The sequence below is a fragment of the Cetorhinus maximus genome, chromosome 17 (genome assembly GCF_964194155.1).
Source record: "Cetorhinus maximus chromosome 17, sCetMax3.hap1.1, whole genome shotgun sequence".
Lineage (NCBI taxonomy): Eukaryota > Metazoa > Chordata > Chondrichthyes > Lamniformes > Cetorhinidae > Cetorhinus > Cetorhinus maximus.
In genome coordinates this window covers 35,039,682-35,064,864 of record NC_135895.1, presented here as the reverse complement: position 1 = coordinate 35,064,864, position 25,183 = coordinate 35,039,682, and the positions used below count along the sequence as shown (strand labels likewise).

General features: G+C 43.3%; 1 protein-coding gene across 8 annotated transcripts in view; it reads left to right on the top strand.

The window, feature by feature from the left end:
* Window positions 1-25,183, top strand: part of slc6a9 (solute carrier family 6 member 9) — a 235,565-nt gene that overhangs the window by 164,197 nt on the left and 46,185 nt on the right. For all 8 annotated transcript variants that reach the window (XM_078560985.1, XM_078560986.1, XM_078560981.1 and 5 more), the window contains 2 exons: window positions 17,789-17,945; window positions 24,414-24,545. In XM_078560985.1, the coding sequence (XP_078417111.1) occupies window positions 17,789-17,945; window positions 24,414-24,545 (289 nt within the window). The remainder of the gene's footprint in view (window positions 1-17,788; window positions 17,946-24,413; window positions 24,546-25,183) is intronic.

Here is a 25,183-nt window from a genome sequence, read left to right as displayed (position 1 = left end):
ACATCTTCTGTCCATTGATTACGAATGGGTAGGAAATCAAATGCATGGATAGCTTCCACATGTGATTTCTCATGAAGCTGAGAATGGCAACTTAGTGATGTCATAGATAAAGGAGTAACTGGGACCAGACTGCAGAATAACCCCTGTCCTTGAACTGAGAGGAGGATAAATTGGTTAATTATAGACCAATTAAATATGGACAAGACCTTAGAATGAATTGACAATCAAATTATTGAGTGTTTAGAGATTGATAATAAAGGCAAGTCATGCTTGACAAATTTAATAGCAGTTTTGTTTTGAAGGAAGGATTGATTGTATATGTAAAGGAATGCAATCGACATTGTGTATATGGATTTTCAGAAGCTGATCAATAAGATGTCTCAAAGGAGGTGTGACAAAACTTCAGGTATAGGCAATAGTAGAAAACGTAGCAACATGGATATTAGCGCTTTTCTTAGACAAATATCACCACCTTCAACACCTCTTTGACCCTTTTGTCTGTGACATCTTTTGATTATCTGCTCATCTCCACAATCACCACACCCTCAATGTCTCTCTCTCCCCGCCCGCGCCCCCCCCCCAAACCCACCTTAAACCAGTTTATATATCTCCCTTCTTCTAACTATGCTTCAGTTCTGCCGAAGGGCCATGAAGGCTCGAAACGTTAACTGATTTCTTCTCCGCCGATGCTGCCAGACCTGCTGAGTTTTTCCAGGTAATTCTGTTTTTGTTTTGGATTTCCAGCATCCGCAGTAGCTTTTAGCTTTTTGTTTTTATCTTTGTGGATAAAAGGTTGGTTGGCAGGCAAGGAACAAAGGGTTAGTGCAAATGTGTATTTTGTATAAATGGAGAAGGGTTGGAAGGGGTGTGTCTCAGGTAAGTGCCGAAACCAGTTTTGTTCTCGATTTATATATAATTGATTTGGAGTTGGGCATTGGGAGCCCTATATAAATATTTTAGACAACGCACGCCCGACGTCACCACGCGTCATTTTGCGCGTCAGTGAGCAGCCCCGCCCCCGCTCGCTGATTGGATAATTCTTCCCGAGGAATAGTGTATGCTCAGTGGAAAGATGCTAAAGGCATGGAGAACAAAAGAACCAAAGAGTACCACACATAAATTTTTGGAATTATAAGTGCAGGCTCATAAAACCACAAAAATGTGAAATAAACAGAACATAGAATACAAGAGCTAAGAAAGTATGATCAATCTGTAAGAAATGAGATAGAAAACTGTATATAATTCTATAGAATGAATATTTAAAGCCACAGAGAGAGTTACATTATTATTTTACAAAAATACCAGGAATGAGAAACTTGAGCAGAGATTGCAGCCAGGGGTTATTTCTATTAGAGCAGAGGAAACTAAGAGTGAGATTTAATAGAGTTTTAAAAAATTATCTACAGCTTTTCTTAGGAAAAATGAAGATGTACTTGTAGTAGAGACCTTTGCATCTTTTAAGAGAAGAAATAAGCTTTTGCACCAGAGGAAGATGCAGGAATATGGAGAAACAGCAGGGCAACATGATTTGTTTTGGATTATTCTAGCAAATAGTTAACACAGGCACAATAGACCTGCTGTGGTCTAAACTTCTATGATTATATGTTTACAGTGTAAAACATTCTATAATTCAGCATAAGTGGTTCTAAGATATCTGAGAAAGAACAGGGACTGTTGTGGAAAATTGAAAAGATTCGAATAGCACAGCATGGAGACACATTAGGAAGTACTGTTGGAGGAGAACTAAGAAAGTATGATAAATCTGTAAGAGATAGAGATAGAAAACTGTATATAGTTCTGTGTGTCAGACATAAGTATTATGAGAATACGTGATGCTGTAAAAAATGTTCCAGTCTCCAGGGTTTGACTATCCTTACCTCAATGAAGGTGAACTTCCACCAAAAACTTTAAATTATCCCTGTTTTATTTTTCTTTTGTCATTCCAGCATTAACTGCGTGGTAATGACCCAATCAAAGTTAAGAAAGCACACTAGCTTCACAATAATTATCCCATTTATGGCATTGCCCTTCAATTCAGCTGAGCAGGAGTGTAGAGAAGGTCCCAGCATCAGAGATCTGAGCCATGAGGAAAGATTGAAGAAGTTTTGTCTTCAAACAAGATAACAATGTAAGAACATAAGAAATGGGAGTTGGAGGAGGCCACACAGCTTCTTAAAGCTGCTCCACCATTCAATAAAATCATGCTGATCTTCTACTTCACCACCATTTTCCTGACCTATCCCAATAAACTTTGATTTCCCAGTGTCCAAAAACCTACTAGCGTCATTCTTGAATATGCTCATCAACTGAGCATCCACAGCCCACTGGAATAGATTCCAAAGATTCACAACCCACTGAGTGAAGAAATTTCTCCTCACCTCAATCCTAAATGGCCTACCTCCTATCCTGAAACATTGACCTTTAATCCTAGTCTCTCCAGCCAAGAGAAACAGCCTCTTGTATCTGCCCTGTCAAGCCCTCTAAGGGCTTTCACTGAGATCACCTCTCATTTTTCTAAACTCCAGACAATATAAACCCATTCTACTCAACCCCTCATCCCAGGAATCAACCTAGTGAAACTTTGGTGCATCCCCTTTAAAACATGTATATCCTTCCTTTGGTACGGAGACCAAAATTGTACAGGGCACTCCAGATGTGGTCTCAACAAAGCCCATTCTAATTGCAGCAAGGCTTCATTATTCTTATGCTGCAATCCCCTTGCAACAAAGGCTAACATACAATTTATCTTCCTAATCTTCCTAATTTCTTAAATAAAAACAAAAAACTGCGGATGCTGGAAATCCAAAACAAAACAGAAACAGAAATACCTGGAAAAACTCAGCAGGTCTGGCAGCATCGGCGGAGAAGAGCACAGTTCGTTTCGAGGACTCGAATCGTCAACTGTGCTCTTCTCCGCCGATGCTGCCAGACTTCCTAATTTCTTGTTGTACTTGCGTGTTAACTTTGTGATTAGTGTACAATGACATCTAAATCCTTCTGCATAACACTGTACTAGTCTCCCACCTTTTAGAAAGATATTTTGCTATCCTTTCTACCAAAGTGGACAATTTCACACTTCACATAATACTCCAACTGCCACCTTCTTTCCCATTCAGTTAACCTACCTACATCCCTTTCCAACCTCTTTGTGTCCTTCTCATAGTTTACCTTTCCACCTAGTTTTATATCATTAGTAAATGTAGATACATTACACTCAGTTTCATCATCTAAGTCATTGATGTAGATTGTAAATAGCTGAAGCTCAAGCCTTGATCTTTGCAGCACCTAACTAGCAACAGCCTGTCAACCTGAAAATGGCCTGTTTACTCTTTGTTTTCTGTTGATCAACCTATCCTCCAACCTTGCTAATATATTACCCCCAATCCTGTAAGCCCTGATTTTGTTCCACAATATTGAAAATATGGAAGTATTTAAGATTGTCCATGGCATGGAAAGTATAAATGTAGAAAATTACTTCAAAGTAAGCTGTATAAAAGACAAGGGTACATAGGTTCAAGCTAGTAAAGGAGAGATTTAGGACTAAGATCAGGAAGTTATTCACACAAGAATTACCAATACACAAAATGAATTTCCAGATGGAAAAGAGTCAAAAATCCCTGAGATTGTGTCAGAACTATTGGAAGTTGTGAGGGATTTCAGGGTATCTTTAGATTGATGAACTAAGTTAATTGAATGTCCATATGTAATTACCTTGTGACTGACCATTCAACAGGTTATTTAAACTTTAACCTGCTCATTGTATCATTTCTCAGCACCCTTAGCAACCATTAAGTTACCAGTCCCAAAACCTGTCACTCACAGACAGTGAGGCCAGATGATTAGGACAGACGGCCCATAGTTTGTTTACTTAATCCCTCTGGAAACTAGCTGTGAGCCTCGTTAAGTGGGCCCCATTAAATTAAACTCTGATCTTGATCACATCAATGACCCTTGCCTTGCTCAAGTGAACTTGCCTCTGGGAACAGAGCATCACAGACTCATGGAAAAGGAAAATAAATTTTCACAGTAGCTTGGACATAGATTTTATGAGTAATTTTTGCAAAATTAATCAATTTGACATCGTTTCACAGACATGTGACAGGGCAACAGCACACCAAAATATTGTTGCAAGGGGCATGTTAGTGTCCACAATAATCAAAACGCCAGATTGCACACTAGTGCCAAGTGAAATCAAAGGACGCACTTAGCTGCTTTTACTGAACCAGGTTTTTATTGCAATAAATTAATAGAGAATTCCAAGAAGACCTTTCTCCACAGGGAGATATTAGCCTGTTTAACTGTTTAAGATGGTCAGCATAAAGCACAGATGATTTGTGCTTCTTATTGATCTACCTGCTTTCCTCCACAAAGAAAACGCCATTTGATTCAAAATTAGACTTTTGTCTGGATGCTCTTTTCCCAACTAAGCTTTTTTCTTGATATTTTCACAAATGTAGGCCGAGTATCCTTTCTCTGTAAATCCGAAATCCAAACACATCCAAAACCACACTTCTTTTGAGCCTCACCGACCTTTAGCGCGGGAAGTCTAGTTGTTTGTCTGCACTGTTTACCTTGGAATTTTTATGGTGAACATGCCAAAAAGAAACTTATTGCAAGTACCCTGTATTTATTATTCAGTGATACATCATACTTTTGTAGCCATTTAATTTACTTTAGTTAGCCTAGACTTAGGCTATTGTAAGTTTATATGCGGTACCTGAAATCCGAAATGCAAGCAACCCCAAGGGGTTTGGATATAGGATACTTGACCTGTATATAATCGTACACAGAAAATAATGTCTGGATCTACCATGCTCAAGACAATTAGTGTCATAACCCGGACCCGTAAATATTCCAAGCTACTTTATCATTTTTGCTTTACAAGTTATTTTCTAAATATTCTTGGTAAGGGAGTAGATTAGAGGCAGCCAAGAGCAGAGTTGGTGGGTGCTGGAGGCAGAGGTAATAATCCGTAAAAGGTCCAAGGGACATGCAGCAGGTTACAGCTGAGACAATACTATTGGCAACATGGTTGTGGAAGTGGAAAGGGCTAAGTGAAAGAGATGGGCAGTCAGCTGTGGGAATGCATTAGGACGTGCCTGTTTGGTTTTATGTTCGGTGGGCTGGCTGTGAACATTGAAGCAGGAATCTGTCATGGCAGCCGACAGGGAAGCTGATTGTTTTTCTTTAGCACATGATTAGGTCCAGCATAGGAAAAACAGTCAGTCAGAAGCTGAAAACAATAGAAACACAAAGCGGAGATAAGATGTTTCTTCAGCGTGCCTTTTCTAAATAAAACAATTAGGAGATAGCACCAGTGTCATAGAACAAAAGAACCTTCTTAAAAGGGCACAACTAATAAAGAAGTAAACTATGTAAAAAGGAAAGTTAAATAATTATTTTAGTGCCGATGTCCAGTATACACTCTAGTCCCTGCAGTACCCATTGGAAGGCCTCAAGTGTACCGGCGTTTTTCTAAGTGTGTGATTGTTTCGGTGTTTCTACAGTGAAAAATCTACCAGTTAGAAAACTGGAACATGCGATTATAAAAGTGCTACTAAGTGAGAAGATCGCTAATCAGTCAAATCAAGCAGCATATGCAATCTGTTTAGTTGGTTGAAGGCTAAATAGTGTATTAATATCTCCCTATTCTTGTGCAACTACATTTGAGCAATCAGACAAAAGTAATTTGCTGTGAAAAAGTAGCTGCAACACCAACCTGTTATCTCCTTGACTATCTTTGTACAGAGAGCTGGGACTGGCCTGTCCAAACTACAGTGTGTAGCACCATTCCAATTTTTACTATCAACTAGTCAGTTTGTCACTATTCCAATATCTGAGTTTAGGTGTGGGGAGTTTTAATTATCACTGCCAACTTGACCTCTGTTTGGGATTTGGAAATACAATGCTGTACTGGCTAACTGGCCTGCCATAGTCTTGTGATTCCTTGGTGCCACACTCGGTCAAATGCTGCTTTGATGTCAAGGGCAGTCACTCTCACCTCACCTCAGAGTTCAGCTCTTTTGTCCATGTTTGAACCAAGGCTGGAATGAAGTCAGGAGCTTTGACCCTGGCAGAACCCAAACTGAGCATCAGTGAGCAGGTTATTGCTAAGCAAGTGCCTCTTGATTGCACTCTTGATGACCCCTTTCATCACTTTACTGATGATGGAGAGTAGACTGATGGGGCGGTAATTGGCCGGATTGGATTTGTCCTACTTTTTGTGTACATGACATACCTGAGCAATTTTCTACATTGCCGGGTAGATGCCAGAGTTGTGGCTGAACTGGAACAGCTTGGCTAGGGGTGCGGCAAATTCTGGAGCACAAGTCTTTGGTCTCCCCCATCGTTGAGGTTGGGGATATTTGTGGAACGTCCTCCTCCGGTGAGTTGATTAATTGTCCACCACATGTGGGTGTGGCAGGGCTGCAGAGCTTAGATCTGATCCGTTGGTTGTGGAATCACAATGCAGCAACCAACAGACATGAAAGCAGTTCAACAATTTGTTGGATTTGTGAACTATCTAGCAAAAGTTATGCCTAATTTGTCAGCAGTGTGAACCATTACGCAAGCTCACGGCCAAGGAGATGCTGTGGTATCATGGCACAGAACAAGAAGCAACGTTCACTAAAATCAAGCAATTAGTGACGACAATGCCAGTGTTGAAGCACTGTGGCGTCAGTGATGAAGTCATCTTGCAGTGTGACGCCAGCGAGACGAGTCAGGAAGCAACTCTGATGCAGCAAGGACAATGGTCACATTTGGATCAGGGCACTAACACAAACAGAACAACGCTACGCTCAGATTGAGAAAGAGTGCCTGGCACTTGTTTTTGCGTGTGAGCATTTTCATCAATACCTGCTTGGGAGAGACAAAGTAACAGTGAAGTATGACCGCAAGCCCCTTCAAAGCATTTTTCGCAAGCTGCTACTATCTGCTCCAAAACGACTGCAGAGAATGTTACATTGCTTACAAAGATATCATCTGGACATGGCATACAAGCAAGGGAAACAGACGTACATTGCAGACATGCTGTCGAGAACAACGCTCCCCATGAAGAAAGTTGAGGAGGACAGAATGTGAAATCTTCCAGATTCAATGCGAAGCAGCAACAAGACATGACCTGGAAGCCATCAACCCAGCAGAGACATTGAATCGGACAGAAAAGCGCCTTGCTCAAATCAAGCGAGCTACCCAACAAGATGCAACTTTACAAGCACTACAGGAAGTGGTAATGAAAGGATGACCTGAGAGCATCAAGGACACACCTATGGTCATAAGAGCACATTGGGCATACTGAGCTGAATTGACAGCCCAAGATGGCATCTTGTACAAAGAAAATAGAGTCATCATCCCTGAGGAGATGAGAGGAGAGATGCTGAAGCACATCCATGCAAGCCATCAAGGAATTGAGTCAACTCTGAGAAAGGAAAGAGACGTGCTCTACTGGTTTACATGAGCAATGAAATTAAAGAGCACATTGGACAGTTGCTGAAGTCTGTAGGAAATGGTGTGGAATGTACTGAAGGACTTGGTTCTGACTTTAAGGATTCTACACAAAACACTTGGTACTGTACTGGTTATGTATGCAGTAGTTTGCACCCCCCCTTTGGCTAGCCCATGACAGGGAGAATGAACAGAGGCAGCACAGAGCATGGCTAGCTGATGGAAGATGGAAGAGAGAGAGGGGGAGAAGGCCTCCCAGCAAGAGGCCACATCCACCCTGGGAGTTCATGGAGCAATTTTCCTATTCAGAACTCACTGAGGAACGAAAGTGTCAAGCATCTGTACTTCAGGGAGAATGTTCTGGCTGAAATCTCCACCTGCTGAAATCTCAGGGCAGGACGAGGATGGCATTGTCAGTGGCTGTCTTAGTGATGAAGGCCATAAACCTTCACGCACTCCTTACACGCTAGGGCAATTGATATTTGCAACATCTCCCACTTTGCTGTCCAGTGATGCATTAAGGAGGTCCAGGACGTCACTCCTACACTGCTGCGCCGGCTCAACTCCATCGCTGATGCAGTAGTTGGCCTCCAGCAGTGTGTACACGAAACAGGTGCTGGGCAGCTCGATCTCACTCCAGCTACCCCTGCTCCTCAAGGAGTCAGCCTTGGGCCCCCCTGGCACCCATAGGGAGGAGGGTACACAGGTACACACTCGGAGCCCATCCATCAAAGTGACTTTGAGAGTGTCCAGCTCATCGACTCCTCCCTTCATGTGACCTCAGCAGCTCTAGCCCCACAGGCCGGGGAGGGTGCCGCTGCCACACAGCAGGACCCTGAAAGCAGGCCACGGCCCTCCAAGTCTTGGACCTCCAGAGGACATCCGTCAAAGTAATCACAGACAGAGTGTCGCAGTCAGCAGGCTGCCCCCATCACCACTATGGACATCTGGGGAGCACCAAAACATAGAAGCAGGGTTGGTTGCACAGCCTGGGCATGGGTGTTGATCACTTGTACCTACTGTTCACTATTGCCAATAAACTCCCAAGAATATCTCCCTGCCTATGGCTCCTTGTTCTGATGAACAGTGTTCTTGTCACTCAGATGTGAAACTTTCCTGCACAAGATAAAAGGCAGGTGTCTCAGTCCACGGCCTCTTCCCTGTGCTTTGTGCAGCCTTCAGACCACAGTGATGGTCCAGCCTCACACTCCCTGAACACATTACTGATGGCTGCACCTCGGCAGTGCTGGTCATTGCTGCCAGAATGTAGTGGGCAGGCGCTACAGAGTTCTCTCATTCTCTCTCTGTGCTCCCTGAATCTTTAAGGAAGGGCTGGCCCCCATCTCTTCAGCATCTGCGGCCATTCATGCTGTGCTGCAGCTCCTGAAGGGCTCAGGTGCTTAAGGCGGACAAAGCTTCAGATGCTTCTAGAGTTTCATGGCTGCATCTCTATGATATGACCCTGATCACGGAGCACGAGCGAACTGCCCTTGGCCAGACAAGGGTCAGGCATTTTCAGAGGCTTTGCAAAGAATTATGGAGTGTCCTCAATGTATGTCGTCATCATCCTCATGCTTCCATCGTGTCCCCATGACAGGAGCATTCTCACAGAGGGTATTCGCGCTGCCATAAGCCAGACTGGAGTCAATCATTCACAAATGCGATGCGAGGAACTATGAGGTCACCTCATTGCATGTCGTCATCATCCTCCACAAATCTGGCAGCTGTGAGGGCCTCCCAGACGTGCCTGCCTCATCTGGCCAGTGCGAGGACCACATCCTCTTCATCGTCACCTTGGAGAACTTCCTCAGCCCATCCCCATCGGCATCCTCCTCATCGGAGGAGACATGCAGCTCCTCCATCTCCTTCTCAGCCAGCTCATCATTGGTTAGAGTGCCAGGTTGTAAAGGGCACAGCAGACGATGACGATCCGTGACACCCTCTGTGGACTGTATTGCAGGGCTCCACTAGACCATTCCAGACACCAGAAGCTCACCTTCAGCATCCTGATGGTCTGCTCCGCCAAGTTGTGAATTGCAGCATGAGCCTCATTATAGCATCGCTCTGCTGCAGCCTGAGGCCACCACACGGGTGTTATCAGCCACGGCCTCTGTGGGTAGCACTTGTCCCTGAGGAGTCATCCCTGCAGCTTCTACGGACCCTGAAAGACTCCAGGGATCTGTGACCGACTGAGGATGTAGGCATTGTGCACACTCCCTGGAAACCATGCGCACACCTGCAGGATGTGTTTCTGGTGGTCGCATACCAGCTGCACGTTCAGCTGCACATTCAGCCCTTGAGGTTGATGAAGTCCACTATGTGTTGCGACGGAGATCTGAGCACCACATGAATGCAGTCAATTGCACCCTGCACCTGTGGGAAAGCTGAGATCTGGACGAATCCAATCGCTCTTGCATCCTGGCTGTCCTGGTCCCGGCAGAATGTATAAAGTTGTGTGCCCTCGTGAAGATGGCATCCGTGATCTCATGGATGCATTTGTGGGTGGAGGCTTGAAAGATCCCAGAGGTCACCTGTGGATCCCTGAAAGGAGCCACTGGCACAGAAATTGAGCACCGCTGTCACTTTCACAGCCACTGGCAGTGGATGCCCTCTGGGTCCCTGAAGCGCCAAATCCTGCAGCAGGTGGCAGATGTGAACGACTACTTCCCTAGACATGTGCAGTCTTCAGTGACACTGGTTCTCGGTCATCTGCAGGAATGAACGGCGACATCTATAGACTCTGGGTGTCGCTAGGCGCCAGCGTGAAACGGCTCACTGTGGCTCTTGGGCAGCGTGTGCGGGAGCCCCAGCCGCCCCTTTTTCCTGAGGTTGCTGCTCCTGCCTCTGCGCAGCCGGGAGCCTCAGTCGCTCTTTCTTCCATCTTCTTCATGCTCTGTAGGCCATCAGGCATAGAGCTAGTTCACCAGGCTCCATGATCCTGATGTACTCCTCCTGCAGGATGAAAGAGAGAGACACGTGGTTAGCATGGGTGTACCAAGAACCTGTCCTGGTTAAGTGTGACGGCCCCTTAATGCTTCCTGGAGAGTGCTGGCCACGAATTGGATGGCCAGAGATTGGTACACTGCATGGCTGTCCTGTTAGCTTGAACCATGGGGGAGACTGGTCCAAACCGGGATGCTGACATTGCAAGGGGCTGTGAACACCTCCAGCAGTGACTGCTACATGGCCAGACTTAGAGCGGAGATTGCACAACGTGTGCAGTCCATGTGCTCTACAGTCTACTAAAGTGCTCATGAATTTGCACTTTGTGCCCAGGGGGTAGGGTTGATAGTGGCGGGCGGCAGTGGGGGGAGCTCTGGAGAACTTGGTGGCACATTGATGCCTCTGCGTTGCTTGAGTGAGTAGATAAGCTAGGAGCCCGACCTCAATCATATCAATCTGTCTGCGCCTCTCAGTTGCAGAGGAATGGTCACTTTCTACAGGTTTCCACTTCCCTCGCCCACATTCCACCCTCTACCCCGAATGCTTGTGCGCTATATTCAACGGCAGGGTTACCCTTTCCCCCCCACACCCGCCACAAGTTGCCTCAAGGGCAAGGCTGCACATGTACCCCCCCCCCCCCCACTCACAAGTCGCCTCAACGGCAAGGCTGCACTTGCCCACCCACTCCCCTTCGCCCTCAAAAGCCGCCTCAGAGGCAGGACTGCACTTGCCCCCCTCTCCTCCTCACCCTCACAAGCCATTTCAACGGCAGGGCTGCACATGCCCCCCTGATCCCACATCCCCGCCACCTGTTCGGCAGGGCGGCACTTAACCCCCACCCCACCCACCCCCCCAGCGCCCTTGAAGCCTGCAAAGCAACAGGCGACCCTGGCGAGCTCTGCAGAACATTGCTGTGCACTCACCTCCAGTTCACCCACAGTGCAGGCCGTCAACTGCACGTTGCCTCTGTGCTGTTGTGAAACACATTGGCATGCTTTCCCGCTGACGTAGACAGACAATCCAGCAGGAGTGCAAGAGCTTGGGATGGCCTGATAATGATATGCTGATGTATTACAATGAGGTTCCCAATGACCGATGGCACGAAATGCGGCCTGTCTTTGGCAGGCTGAGCAGACGATCATGACCTGCCTTGCCGCCATCATGAAACCGATCATGCATATTGTCTGCTCACATCGCCTATCACACCCACTGCCAGTGGGCACAGAAAGTTCCACCCATAGGCATGGAGTGATCAAAAACTGCTAAAAAGCTTCCCTTAGATGAGACATTGAATTGAGACCACGTCTGCCCTCAGGGCCAACAACTCTAATTGGAGAGCATTGTCACACAGTCTGACTGGTGTGGTATCTCCCCATGGATCATTCTTCACTGCTGAAACAATCAAGTAGGAATTCAGTCAGGAAACCCATAGGTACCAGTCATGGTGCTATGGACAAAATGAAAATAATTTAGATCAACTGGCATAAAGAATGCAAAGTACCAAAAGAAAGAAAATGATTAATTACGTTATGAAACAGCTACTTACTTTTACATAGCTATGTCCTTTTCTTCAGCTATAGAGTACTCATGGTCACTGTGAACCATGGGTATTAATTTCACATGGTTGTTCTTTACGTTAGCCACATTGTGGAATATTGAATTTCATTTATAAAAGAGGCCCTTGTGCCATCAATAGTTAAGACTCAAAGTGATCCTGCAAAATGTTGCCACATAAATGTATTTGTTTGCTATTTTAATGGAGGCTTAGCTCAGTTATTTTAAATTGGTTATCATCTGGTAAATTAGTGGATTAATGAATTTGAATTTAGTTGCAATAATATGGCACAAAGTAATTTCCAGCATTAATTTTTAAATGCTCTTTTCTGAATTGCACATTATGGCCAGTTTGAAATGTCACATCTTGAGCTTCCAGAACAGGATTACACCTGTCAAGGTGCCAGGAGCGAATGCCTGCAGAAAGATTGCTTCCCCTTTAAATGCCTGCCCACACAAAATGTCTGCAGTATTTGTCTGCAGAGATCAGTAAATTGTGTTTAATCCCTGGTTCCTCAGTGCACCATGTGCCATGTTCGTATGCCAGCTTCGAGTCAATGCATCCATAGCAATCAAGCGTGATTTTGATGAAGTGGTTGCAGTACATCTGTTTACCCTGCAGCATTTTTAATGGGAAACAGTAAGAGAAAAGGGAAAAACACTGAAGCACTGAGCATGTTAAGGTTTGAGAGCAGTGCGCCTTTAGATTAACCTTGCTGAGCAAAGTCTCTGTCATTCACTCTACTGTGAATCTGCTTTTGAATAAATACTGAATATACTCGATAGCAGTTCCCCTAAAGCTTAGATTCAAAGGCTGGAGCCATGACTAATGGGGCTGCACAAATGCCCTCGCTCGGACTTGTGTTGAAATAAAAACAAGTGTCCCTTTGAAATATTTTTTTTTTAACCGTAATTGTCCCTATAAGGGTCCCTTTTAAAAAATGGCATTACCTTCAGTGCACTTTCATGTTTATCATAGATAAAAAGGTTGTTAACATTTGAGAGATGGAAGACTTTTCCTGTTATGAGCACATGCTATCAGTGTTAAGTATTCCCAGGTCAGGTTGTAGATCAGTTGACATTGCACACAAGAAACCGAGGAGTAGTGTGATCTTCAGGTGAAGTGAGATTAAAGGCCAGGGATAATTTGCAGCCACCATTCGATCCCTATTTTAAAGACAAACATTCTGTCCTTATTTTTAAATTTCCATTGTTAGGTCCAGATTTAGAATGGAAGCGGCCTATGTAAACTTGTCAATTTGTAATTCACCTTACAGCCAATGATGATGCTGTAATACCTCTACTCTGGTAGATAGAATTACAGTGACAAGTTTACATTGGCAGTTTGCATTATAAATGTAGGCATAACAGCATTATAATGGAATAAACTGGGAGTAGGTATATGGAGACATAGGATTTTTAATATACTATATTATAGATTGCCAGGTCCCACAAGTTTAATTGACATGTGTAATTTGCTGTTGAGAAGCAAATTGCTTGAAGTAGCAGTGCCTCTTAATTATAAATCTTCATGGCTTTAATTTAAAAGATGTCCAGCTGGCTTGTAATGTTGACTGAATGCATCCAGGTGCCTGGCACACATTTGTGCAGAAGCTGTCTAACAGGATGCTTTTCCGCAATGAAGTCAATGGACCATGTGTTACAACTGTGCTGTATTTTTTTCTTAAAGGAGAACTGGACCCTGTTGTAAACATGACAAATTTCAATGGCCGATTCACAAAATAAAGCCCTCCTATATGCCAAGTAGTCCACATGTATTGTAGAGAAGTCTCCGGAATGTTGCATTTTTTTCCACCACCTAGAGTGCTATTGCTTCTCCTTCCACCAGTACAATGTGGGTCAGATGATATCTCTGTGGGTGGCATGAGTGCCATGGTTGTGCCATGTGATCCACACAGAACTTAACAACAATAAAATAAAAGTTCATTCCAAAGAACTTAGTGGAAAGTTAGAATACACAGCATCAGAACACAAAGCTCCACTAAATATGATTGTTGGAAAGATATTAAATGTTGAGATTAGAGCCAAGATGAGAAGAATGACAAGAGGTTGGCTAGCCTCCTGGGGTCACATTGCATAATTTGCTGACAATTTCCACAATACAATTCATGCTTTAATTACCAGATTGTGTGTCAGTGCTTAGCTGGTTCCATTTTCAGTTTTGTTTTACTGTAATTTTGTTGTTGAAATTTTGTACTGGCCAAGAAGAAGGATGTCAGTGCAGGGTAAATTAATGCTTATCTACATGTTGCATCTTGTCCTTGTATCAGACATTTTCAGATTAGCTATGGACTGGATACAAGGTGAAGCTCTCTTTATTAAAGTATCCTAATTGGTGCACTGTTTCATACTCTGGAGCTGAGAAATTCAAGGGTTTCGAGGGCATAAGTCGGGCACATACGGAGAAAAGTGACAGGAATTTGTCACAATGGGAGTGTTCCTTCCATTAGAGCAGACCTGCACTTTCAAAACATAGATGCCCTCAGACATCTGGAGGGGAATTCTTGAATACCAGTAGTTCCACTTTTATGCCCCATTCCCACGAGGAATTGGACTGGGACTGTCGCACCTCATTCACTTAAGACCATGGTATCAGACAGAGAGAAAGGAAGAAGAGTCATACGGATTCAAAACATTAACTCTGTTTCTCTCTCCACAAGTGCTGCCAGACCTGCTGAGTTTTTTCAACATTTTCTGTTTTTATTAGAGGAAGGAAATTTCCATTTCATTAATGCAAACTAGTCCAAGAGATTTTTAAAAAGGACAATGTCGGAACTCACTGTTCCACCCTGACCACCGTATCAAGCAAACTTATGTTTAGCTTGTAAATGGCATGTTCATTCCCAGTTCTTGGTCAGAAGTTGAAATAATTTTCAGCAGCTTTTTCTTGAGTTTTTTTCTAGTGAACCCAGGATGTCAAAATGGATAAAAACCAAATACTGCAGTTGCTGGAAACTTCTCTTTAGCTCCTACTTCTCCTTAGCTCTGAAGAAGAGTCATACAGACTCGAAAAGTTAACTCTGTTTCTCTCTCCACAGATGCTGCCAGACCTGCTGAGTTTTTCCAGCATTTTCTGTTTTTATTTCAGATTTCTAGCATCCGCAGTTTTTCGCTTTCAACAAGGCAGGACTAATTGCTGGAAGTGAGAGGGGAGTGGAAGGGGAGAAGGGCTTTCAGCAAGAGACCATAATCCACCCAGGATGTTCAGGAGCAATTTCCCTACCCTGCAAATTCAGTGAGGAGCAGTGTGCAAGAAATTGCCACTTCACTAAGGGCATCCTCACTGAAATCTGTCACCTGCTATCCCATTCAGTTTTTATCTAGCCAATTGTCACCAGAGAATCGCCTACAATAGCTTCTCTTCCTGTTCTCACACTGTTACTTCTGATGTCTCCCAAGGATCTATCCTTGCCCTTTTCCTAGTTCTCATCCACATGCTGCTCCTCAGCGACATCATCTGAAAACACAGCATTAGTTTTGATATGTATACTAACAACACCAGCTCTCCCTCAGAAGCAACAGACAAGGGGTGATCCCACATTGTGATCCCTGCACCTGTTTTTGGCCCCTGTCTAATTTCGCAGTCCCTGTATTTAGGACTTAGCTCCTCACTGAGTTACTGCTGTAGCTCCAGGCATTTTTTTTCCCTCTGTTTCTAATACTAATAACAATGATGAAGCAGTGAATCCAATTCATTGTATTTCGTAATCCCTTCCTAACAGCACTGTGGGTGTACCTACACCACATGGACTGCAGCGGTTCAAGAAGGCAGCTCACCAACACCTTCTCAAGGACAACTGAGGATAGCTAATAAATACTGGCCTAGTCAGCGACGCCCACATCCCGTGAATGAATAAACATTTTTTTAATTTAAAAATAATCGATGACTTACAAAACATATAGATAAAAGTCAATGTGAGTTCAGAGCCAAACTCCATGAGATATGGTATTTCATGTTGATGCTGATTGCCTTTATGACTGCCAATCTGGAATGGAAATTGTTCCCCAGTCCAGTTCAGCCTTCTTGAATCTCACTGGCATCTATTTATTACTAATAGTTCCCCGTCTGCCCTCAGTGTTCTCCCATTCTTCACCTGAAGGTAAATTGGGCTGGCAGCACTTGGGTAGCATGCTTTGGCCAGTTTTCATGTGTGAAGCCAGAGAGTGCATATCGGTGGACAACTGGACCAAAAAAATATTGCAGCTAAGCCAGATCATGTTTTCATCCTCTATCTACACAAATAGGCTTTCCAGTAAGGGTAACTGGAGCCCATGAGGATCAGGCTGATATTTTACATATACAGAGCTGGCCATTGAAATCAGACAACTAGGTGCAGATTGCCTTCTGATCTGCATGGCTCAGTGCTTAATTACACAGTGCAATCCCAAGTATTTAGGTGGGGCTGAGAAAGGCCACTTACTTTCTAATCTTATTGTGGAGTTGGGACGGTTCCGTGCTGTCAGAGGGGAAAGCATGGTGATTCAATGGGGCTGCGTGTGATATTATTAGATTCTGATCATGTGATTTTCTGGAAATAAGTGATTCAGTTCACCAAAATCAAGCAACAAATTTATTGGACTGGTTCCACAATTTGCTATTGAAAAGCTGGCCACTGAGAACAATGGCCATGTGCACAATGCTGGATACTCTGTCGTGGAGCTGTGGAACTGTTTGTAACAAGCTAATTCTGTATCTTGCCGTACAAAATCTCACATGAACTCCTTTTGTCTGGATTCAAATTCCATGCACTCTGATGAAAATAAAAGCACTGATTCATTGATGCTGACATTCTAACAAAGGGCTACATTGTTTCACTTAACATAACAAAGATTATTTTTTGCTAATCCTACTTCGTGGAGTTTACAGAGACACAAATTCTGCTACAACAACAGCTGCCTTCAGCTTTGTTTATTAGTTAGCTTAGCTGTTCCTGATGTTTATTTTCTCTTAAATGCAATGCTCCATAATGGGATATGGTGTCACCAGCACTGGAATTCCTATCACCTTAGCCAATATTTATACTCAGATGTGAGCTTAGACAGATCTCATGGGGCTATTCAACTATGGAGGGCATAATATTGTACATTTTCCAGCAGGGGTCACTAGATAGCAACTAGAGGGAAATAAATTGTGATATTTTCACCCTTAAGTGTTCAGCCAATTGTGGGCAACCCTCACCCCTTCCACCTGATGACTAAACTGAAAGCTGACTCAGTTTTGTCGCTATTTTTAGCAGAAATAATGTGACACACTTTTGTGCTTTTGAGATTCCTTTTTTATCCATTGACTGCATGATCTTCCCCTCACACGCATCAAACACAGATCCAGATCAAAAGTGGACCCTTCCTGATCTGTTTGGCAGGTTATCACACCATGCAGTTCCATTACCTGCTGAAGCGCTAGAAAAATCCATTTATTGATTTTTGACAGCGCTGTCACCTTTGTAACTCGTTGCGTGTTTCCAAACAATGCTCTTGTGCAACAGGCTTCTGAGAAATGTGAAAAACAAATTCTGGGTCAGCTCTGCCTCAGATGGTGCTAGATAACATTCAGACATTTCTCTTGAGGAAGTGAAGAGAATCAAAGAAAATCACGGCAAGACTGGTTCTCGAGTGAGTGGCAGCAGCAAATGACAGGGAGCAGGTAGCCTGCTGCCCATCTCAGCTGGGCATGATGGTATGTAGGACAGCTGGCCATGGAGACATGGAAAGAAGAAAAGAAGCATATTAATATTGAACCAATTTTATGTTTTCGTGGCAGCGTGCTAGAAAGTATGACTGGGCTTACCTCCAGATGGTCACATTAGTTCTTTTCTTTTTGCAGAATGGTGCTATTCCAGGTGAGATGGTGAAGAAAGATGAAAACTTGAAGCGTGGGAACTGGTCCAATCAGATAGAATTCATCCTGACTAGTGTTGGATATGCTGTAGGTCTTGGAAATGTCTGGAGGTTCCCTTACCTGTGTTACCGAAATGGTGGAGGTATGTCAAATTTTCTGTGAATCTGTGTGTGTTTGTGGAGGTGTCTGAGTTTGTGCGTATGAGTGTGCGTCTGTGAGGACATAGCCCGGATTTTCGCTCCTGAGGCAGCTGCGCAGATTCAGGAAAATTCCCAAATCACCCAACCCACCTTGGGAGGAACTGCCCTGAATAAGGAAAATAAGACTGAAGCATTCACAACAATCTTCAGCCAGAAGTGCCGAGTGGATGATCCATCTCGGCCTCCTCCAGCGTCCCCAGCATCACAGATGGCAGTCTTCAGCCAATTCAATTCACCCCATGTTATATCAAGAAATGGCTGAAGGCACTGGATACCGCAAAAGTTGTGGGCCCTGACAACATTCCGGCAATAGTACTGAAGATAGTGCTCCAGAACTTGCCGCGCCCCTACCCAAGCTGTTTCAGTGCAGCGACAACACAGGCATTTACCCAGCAATGTAGAAAATTGCCCAGACATGTCCTGTACACAAAATGCAGGACAAGTCCAGCCCGGCCAATTACCGCCCCACCAGTTTACTCTCCATCATAATTAAAATGATAGAAGGGGTCATCAACAGTGCTATCAAGTGGCACTTGCTTAGCAATAACCTGCTCACTGACGCCCAGTTTGGGTTCCACCAGAGCCAACCAGCTTCTGACCTCATTACAGCCTTGGTTCAGAAAAGCTGACCATTGACCAGAAACTGAACTGGACTAGCCATATAAATACTGTAGTTACAAGAGCAGGTCAGAGGCTAGGAATCCTGTGGTGAGTAACTCACCTCCTGACTCCCCAAAGCCTGTCCACCATCTACAAGGCACAAGTCAGGAGAGTGATGGAATACTCTCTGCTTGCCTGGATGAGTGCAGCTCCAATAACACCCAAGAAGCTTGACACCAACCAGCACAAATGCCTGCTTGATTGGCACCCCTTCTAGAAACATTCTCTCCCTTTACCACTGATGAACAGTGGCAGCAGTGTGTACCATCTACAAAATGCACTGCAGGAACTCACCAAGGCTCCTTAGGCAGCACCTTCCAAATCCATGACCACTATCATCCAGATGGACAAGGGCAGCAGATACATGGGAACACCACCACCTGGAAGTTCCCTTACAAGTCACTCACCATCCTGACTTGGAAATATATTGCTGTTCCTTCACTGATACTGGGTCAAAGTGCTGGAATTCCCTCCCTAACAGCACTGTGGGTGTACCTACACCACAGGGGTTGCAGCGGTTCAAGGAGGCAGCTCACCACCACCTTCTCAAGACCAGTTAGGTGTAGGCAATAAATGCTGGCCTAGCCAGTGATGCCCACATCCCGTAAATTAATTTTTTAAAAAGGGATCTTCGTTCCGGGGGAGTAGGTCCATGCTGGAGCTGGGCTCCAGGAAACAGCTCGGAGGTGCCACAGGGGCTGCCCAGTGCCGGGGAAGGCTGGTTAAAAGGCCTGCCTCGGTACTCTGGGACTTCATTCAGATGTTTTATTTAATATCAGGCCCTCTAGCCTTCGCTTCTCACCCCACCTCCACCCATTCCCCATGCTCCATCCATGCCAACCCGTGCACTCACCCACCCACCCACCCCCTCCCCCACACCCCCACCCCCATGGCTTCTCACACTCTCCATGTCAAACCAACCCCCTCCACCCACCCCAGTGGCTCCTCATACTCTCTATACCTCCCAGCTTCTTCCACCTTTCCCAATGACCCCTCATACCCTCCCTGCCAACTAATGCCCCCCTCATCCCCTTGGACCCTTATAGCCTCTAGCCAACTTAGTGCCAACTCATACCAGCACATGACTCCCCATTCAACCCCATGGTCCCTTATAGCCCTTATGCCAACTTAATGCCAACTCATGCCAATCCTTGCCCCCCCACCCACAACCCTTTTCCCTTACCCCCTCCATGCCAACTCAGCCTGTATACACAATGGGCAGACCTCAGAATTTTATTTTATTTCATCTCAGCATGGCTCCTAAGTATCTGTTACAGATTTCACTATATATTTTAAAAATGCTCTTCATTGATAAAAGCCAATTCAATACATTTAAATCCGTTCAAGTACTTAATCCAGAATAAAAACAAATCTTTGTATTCGTTAACCTACATCAAAGATAGCTAATCCCTTAATAACTTCTTGGAGCTGTCAAGCAAACTGTGAATTTACAGCCTCCCACTGTGATAATGATGGGTTGTTCAAGCAGTCAAGCAGCAATACCACTATAATGATCGCACTTAGTCTTATGTCAATTAACATCTATTGAAACTGCAATCACTGATGTTTTTCAACTAAGCACAGCATGCTGTGTTTTTTTTTGTCACAATTTAATGGACAGGGGATTTAAATAACTTGACAGTTTCACAGATCTTATCTGCCTTTTATGAGCGTTCGTGGCTACTCCTAAAAATTATAAGCCACACACTTTTTGGAAACGGGCCTCACTTCAGTAAAAATAGGGTTTGTTTGAATTTAGAACTGAGTTCAAATGGCCCTGCTGGGTTTGGGTTTCCTGCATGTTTGAATCATGTCCCGCCCACTTTCCCCTATCAGCGAAAATAGCATCTGTTGGAAATGGGGGCAGACATCCAGATTCAGGGTCCTATTGCCATGACTCTGTGAAAATCCGGGCCTACGTGTCTGTTTATGTGTATGTCAGTATGTGTGTATGGCTGAGTTTGCATATGCATTTTTTGTGTGTGTGCTTGTGTGTGCATGGATCAGATATGGATATTATAAAATATGAGCAACTCCTTTTCTCCTCCCCCGCCAACATGCAAGTATCCATTGTGACTTGGAGAGCCTGAAGAAGAAATGAGAGGGGGAGCTAAAATCTATGCAAGCACAGCTTGCACTTAGTCACTCCCTAATTTTTCTCATCCTTTCTTGTGGAGAAATCAGAGCCTTCAATCAGCTCCCATAATTGCATGGTTAAGGTTGGACACCTGCCATGGAAATAATGATGAGATTCAAACCTTATCTTTCCACTGAATGGTCCATTGCAGCGAAGGTCTGACTGAATGATACTATACCTAGTACCCAGAACGGCCATAGTCCCTGCATTCAAATAGCTTCCTGAATCTAAAGAGTTAACCTGAATTGTAAACAGTCAACTGGGCACTAATTCTGAGTCACCAGTTCATCACGTTCATGCTCTTCTTTATTCCTCAGAAAAACTTACATGATATAGTTCTGCTGACATTCCCAATTTATCTTTGCTCATGTCTGCTGTTGGCAAGCTTTTTGGCTGCAATCTACAAACTCCTTCCACTCTTCTCCCCAGTTAATGCCATAAATTTCCCAAGATGCATAAGCAGAAATAAACAACTAAACTGCCTAGTTTTCTTTCAGCAGTGGTTGGCTCAATTGTACAAAGAAGCTAATAATTGAAGTATCAATTTTTCAGATACAGACAGGATAAATGCCAATTTGAAATAAAATCTACTCTCCTATGCCATCAGTTGCCTAAAAGATTTTCTTGTGTATCATACTGCCATGTGCCGGTTATTCTCTTTTACTCATTCACTATTTTTTTGTAGAACACATCCACAGGTCTTCCTGTGTATTATCACAATGCCAGGTGTATTATCTTCTGGATGTTTCTAATAAAGTATTATTTTCGCTGTATCATAGAATCAGCTGACTGTTATTCTTGTTGTCTCACATTCTCAGATGTCTGTTATTGTTGCTTTAATATATTATCAGATGTCTATTACTCTCATTGTGTCATATTCTCAGCTGTCTGTTATTCTAACTCTTAACACCTGGTCAGGTGTATTATTTTCTGGACATTTCCAATAAAGTGTTATTTCCTCTCTCTCCTGGAACTTTGTGTCTGTTATTCTCATTGTGTCACATTCTCAGCTGTCTGTTATTCTCAGAGTGTCACATTCTGAGTATCACACATTCTTAGACGTCTGTTCTCGGGTGCCTGTTTTCAATGTGTCACATTCTCCGTGTCACACATTCTCAAGTTGCCACATTCTCAGTATCATTCTCAGATGTCTGTTATTACCTGTGTATCATATTCTCAGTGTGACACCTTATCATTTGTCACATCATCAGGTGTCTGCACTCAACCTGTCACATTCTCAGATACCTGTTATTCTCAGTATTTAGGCTGCAGGAACCAGGACTCTTTTCCCTAAAAAAAGAGAAGACTGAGGGGTAATCTGATAGATGTCTTTAAGATTATGGAAGGGTTTGATTGGGTAGAAGTAGAGAAGATATTTTCACTTGTGGAGGAATGTAACACTAGGGGGTCATGAAAATGAAAATAAGATAGTCATCAATAATTCCAATAGTGAATATAAGAGAAACGTTTTTATCCAAATAATGTTAAGAATGTGAGGAGTTGTTGAGGCAAATAGCATAGATGCATTTAAGGGAAAGTTAAATAAACACAAAAGAGAGAAAGGTTTGGGGGATGTGAGGAGGGGTGGGAAGAGACTGGTGTGGAGCATAAATGCCAGCATAGTCCAATTGGGCCAAATATTCTGTTTCTATACTGCAGACAATATGTAACTCTAGATAACACATTCTCAGGTGTCTGTTATTCACAATCTAATACATTGCCAAATGCCTGTTATTCTTCTGTGTAACATTTTCTGTAACACATTCTCAGGTGTTTGTAACTCTCTGTGTAACATATTCTGAAACACATTACCAGCTGCCTGTTACCCTCTGAAATTTTTTCTGGGATGTATACTTCCCTGTGTGTCCCAAGTATCTGTAATTCTTTTCATTTCATATATTCATAACTTTCTTTTGCATGTAATGCATTATTGCTTACTGGTTTTTTTTTTCCTGTTAGAATTATGTGCCCTTTTAGATTTCTACCATGTCAGTATTAATGTGTAATATTGTTTACATTTATTTTCATTTATAAATCCATTATTTCTGCAGTCTCAGTCATGTTTGGTGAGTCAGAGCATAAGTAGTCCACTTTCTGGTGATTAGTGGGTAGTAATGGACTTCTCCTTTAGGAACATCAAAGAAAAAGTCACCCAGGAAATAATTCCTCAGATTTATTGAAATAAAATGTTATATATTGAAAGAACAACCCAGTACCAAAAATTGTTGCAACAGAGCAGAAAGCTCCAAAATTTCTTGCCCTTTACTCCAATGCACAATTCCATTCAGAAGGGGTTTTATAGGGAAAAAGTTTAAACCTGTACAAATTCTTCAGAAACAGGCCATAAAATCATTTCAGCCAATTTGCAGCCTTAATGAAATCCTACTTGGCTTCTTAAGGAGAGTTTATTGTTTGAGTTGTTAAAAGTGCTTGCTATTGTAAGCATTTGCAATTATATTCTGCAGCATTTTGTTCTGTGCATTACCTGGTTTTCTGCAAGGTAGTCTGCTATTTTTACATTTCGGGGGATTTTTCTGCCAATATCTATTATTCATTGTCGCTATTTAAGTATCACCATATAAAATGGTGAGGATGGGAATTCACTTGGGGCTCCCTTTAGCACTAAAGGATTTAGATATAACATTAGAGTTCCTTGAGGGCTCAACAAATGCAGATAAAACACCTGAGGTGTTTTGTCCAGATCCATCCTTGTCCCAATGTCCATGTTTATTGACACCCCCATACGCACTTTGCCATGTGACTTCACATGACAGGTTGTCACAGTGATGTACCACCTTAAAGTTATGCTGCTAGGGTTAGATGGAGTAGCATGGGAGGAGGCTTGTGTGGAGTGTAAGCCAGTTGAGCCTAATGACCTAATATACCGTGCATTCTGTGTATTTCTCTGTAATCGACTGAAGGATAGCCTACAGACAATATTTGGGACAGAGCAACTCTTCCCATAGAAGTAAAGGCCTCTACAGCATGAAGCTTTCATACTACAGGAGCCCAAACGCTCAGGTGACATGTGCCATAACAGGCATTTGCCAGTGGAAGATGATTATTGTATTAGTGCTTTGTGTATGTCATAGGAGGTGCCAATGTGCACACATCAATGAAGTGCCCACCGGCAACAGGCTCTGGTCATTTCCAGGATTGGTTGGAAATGGCAGTGAGCAGCTTGTGAGCAGGAATGGAACAGTAAGCTCAGTAATGTAAATTTTATCTGTGCTACTACCCCATTTCTGCTGCACGGAGGCGGTGAAAATCAGCTGCCAGAAACTCAGCCAAGCTGGCATTACACATAAAATTAGCCTAAGTTATGAACATAGCAACTTTCAAATTTGTAGATTTATATAGGGTTTTTTTTTTAAATAGATTCTGTAGCTTGCATAAAACAACAGAACTGTTGACTTAATTAGCTTGATGAAGCATAACTACCTCAACCTATCATTATGCATCCTGAACTGGCAGCTAGAAGCTTAGAGTTAAATTTAACCACTGTTACGTTCTTGGCTAAAGAACATTCCAATCTGAAATCGAGGTGTAGTGCAAGCTGTTCTTAGACATACTGGCTGTACAGTCTGTAATGATGGGTCTTCTTTTTTTAAAGGTGCATTTATGTTTCCCTATATCATCATGCTGGTCTTCTGCGGTATTCCTCTTTTTTTTCTGGAGCTTTCCTTTGGGCAGTTCACCAGCCAAGGCTGCCTTGGTGTGTGGAGGGTTAACCCTATGTTCAAAGGTAAGAAGGTCCATTTCAAAAATCACCGTGCTGTACAACAAGGGAATGGATAGGCAGCACGGGAAAGCTGGAGACGGGAATGTAACTTAAGAAGGATCTGTATTGAAAGGATTTTGGAAGAATTTCCAAGCAGACTCTGGAGTCCTGTATCTGTAACTCAAATTAAATGCTGGCTGGGAAAATTTTGTACTGTAGTGAGATGTGATATTTGCAGCAATTTTGAATTATGTAACTACAAATACCAGTTGTGTCACAATCAAATGTGAATAACTTTACCAGGACAAATCTTTCAAAATGATAATTATCATAATATTTTGTTACATATTTGTTACATTATATTGCAGGAATGTGGGGAGAGGTATATTAAAGAGTGGCTGTTGTAATTTATGAAACTCAAGCTATTTCAAACAATTATGAATCCAGTGTCCTGTAACTTGATCAGACTCATGTCTGTTACATAATTTTGTTGTATTTTCTAGCTATTCTTGTGCTTTAAGCTGTATGTTCATACATGCTAATCTAGCAAGAAACAAACACTGGGATTGATTGATTTTAACAGCAGCCCCACCAACACCATGCCCCACCCAACTCCCAGTGAGAATGGTGTGTGAGATGGATTAAGAGTGGGCTGAGTCCTC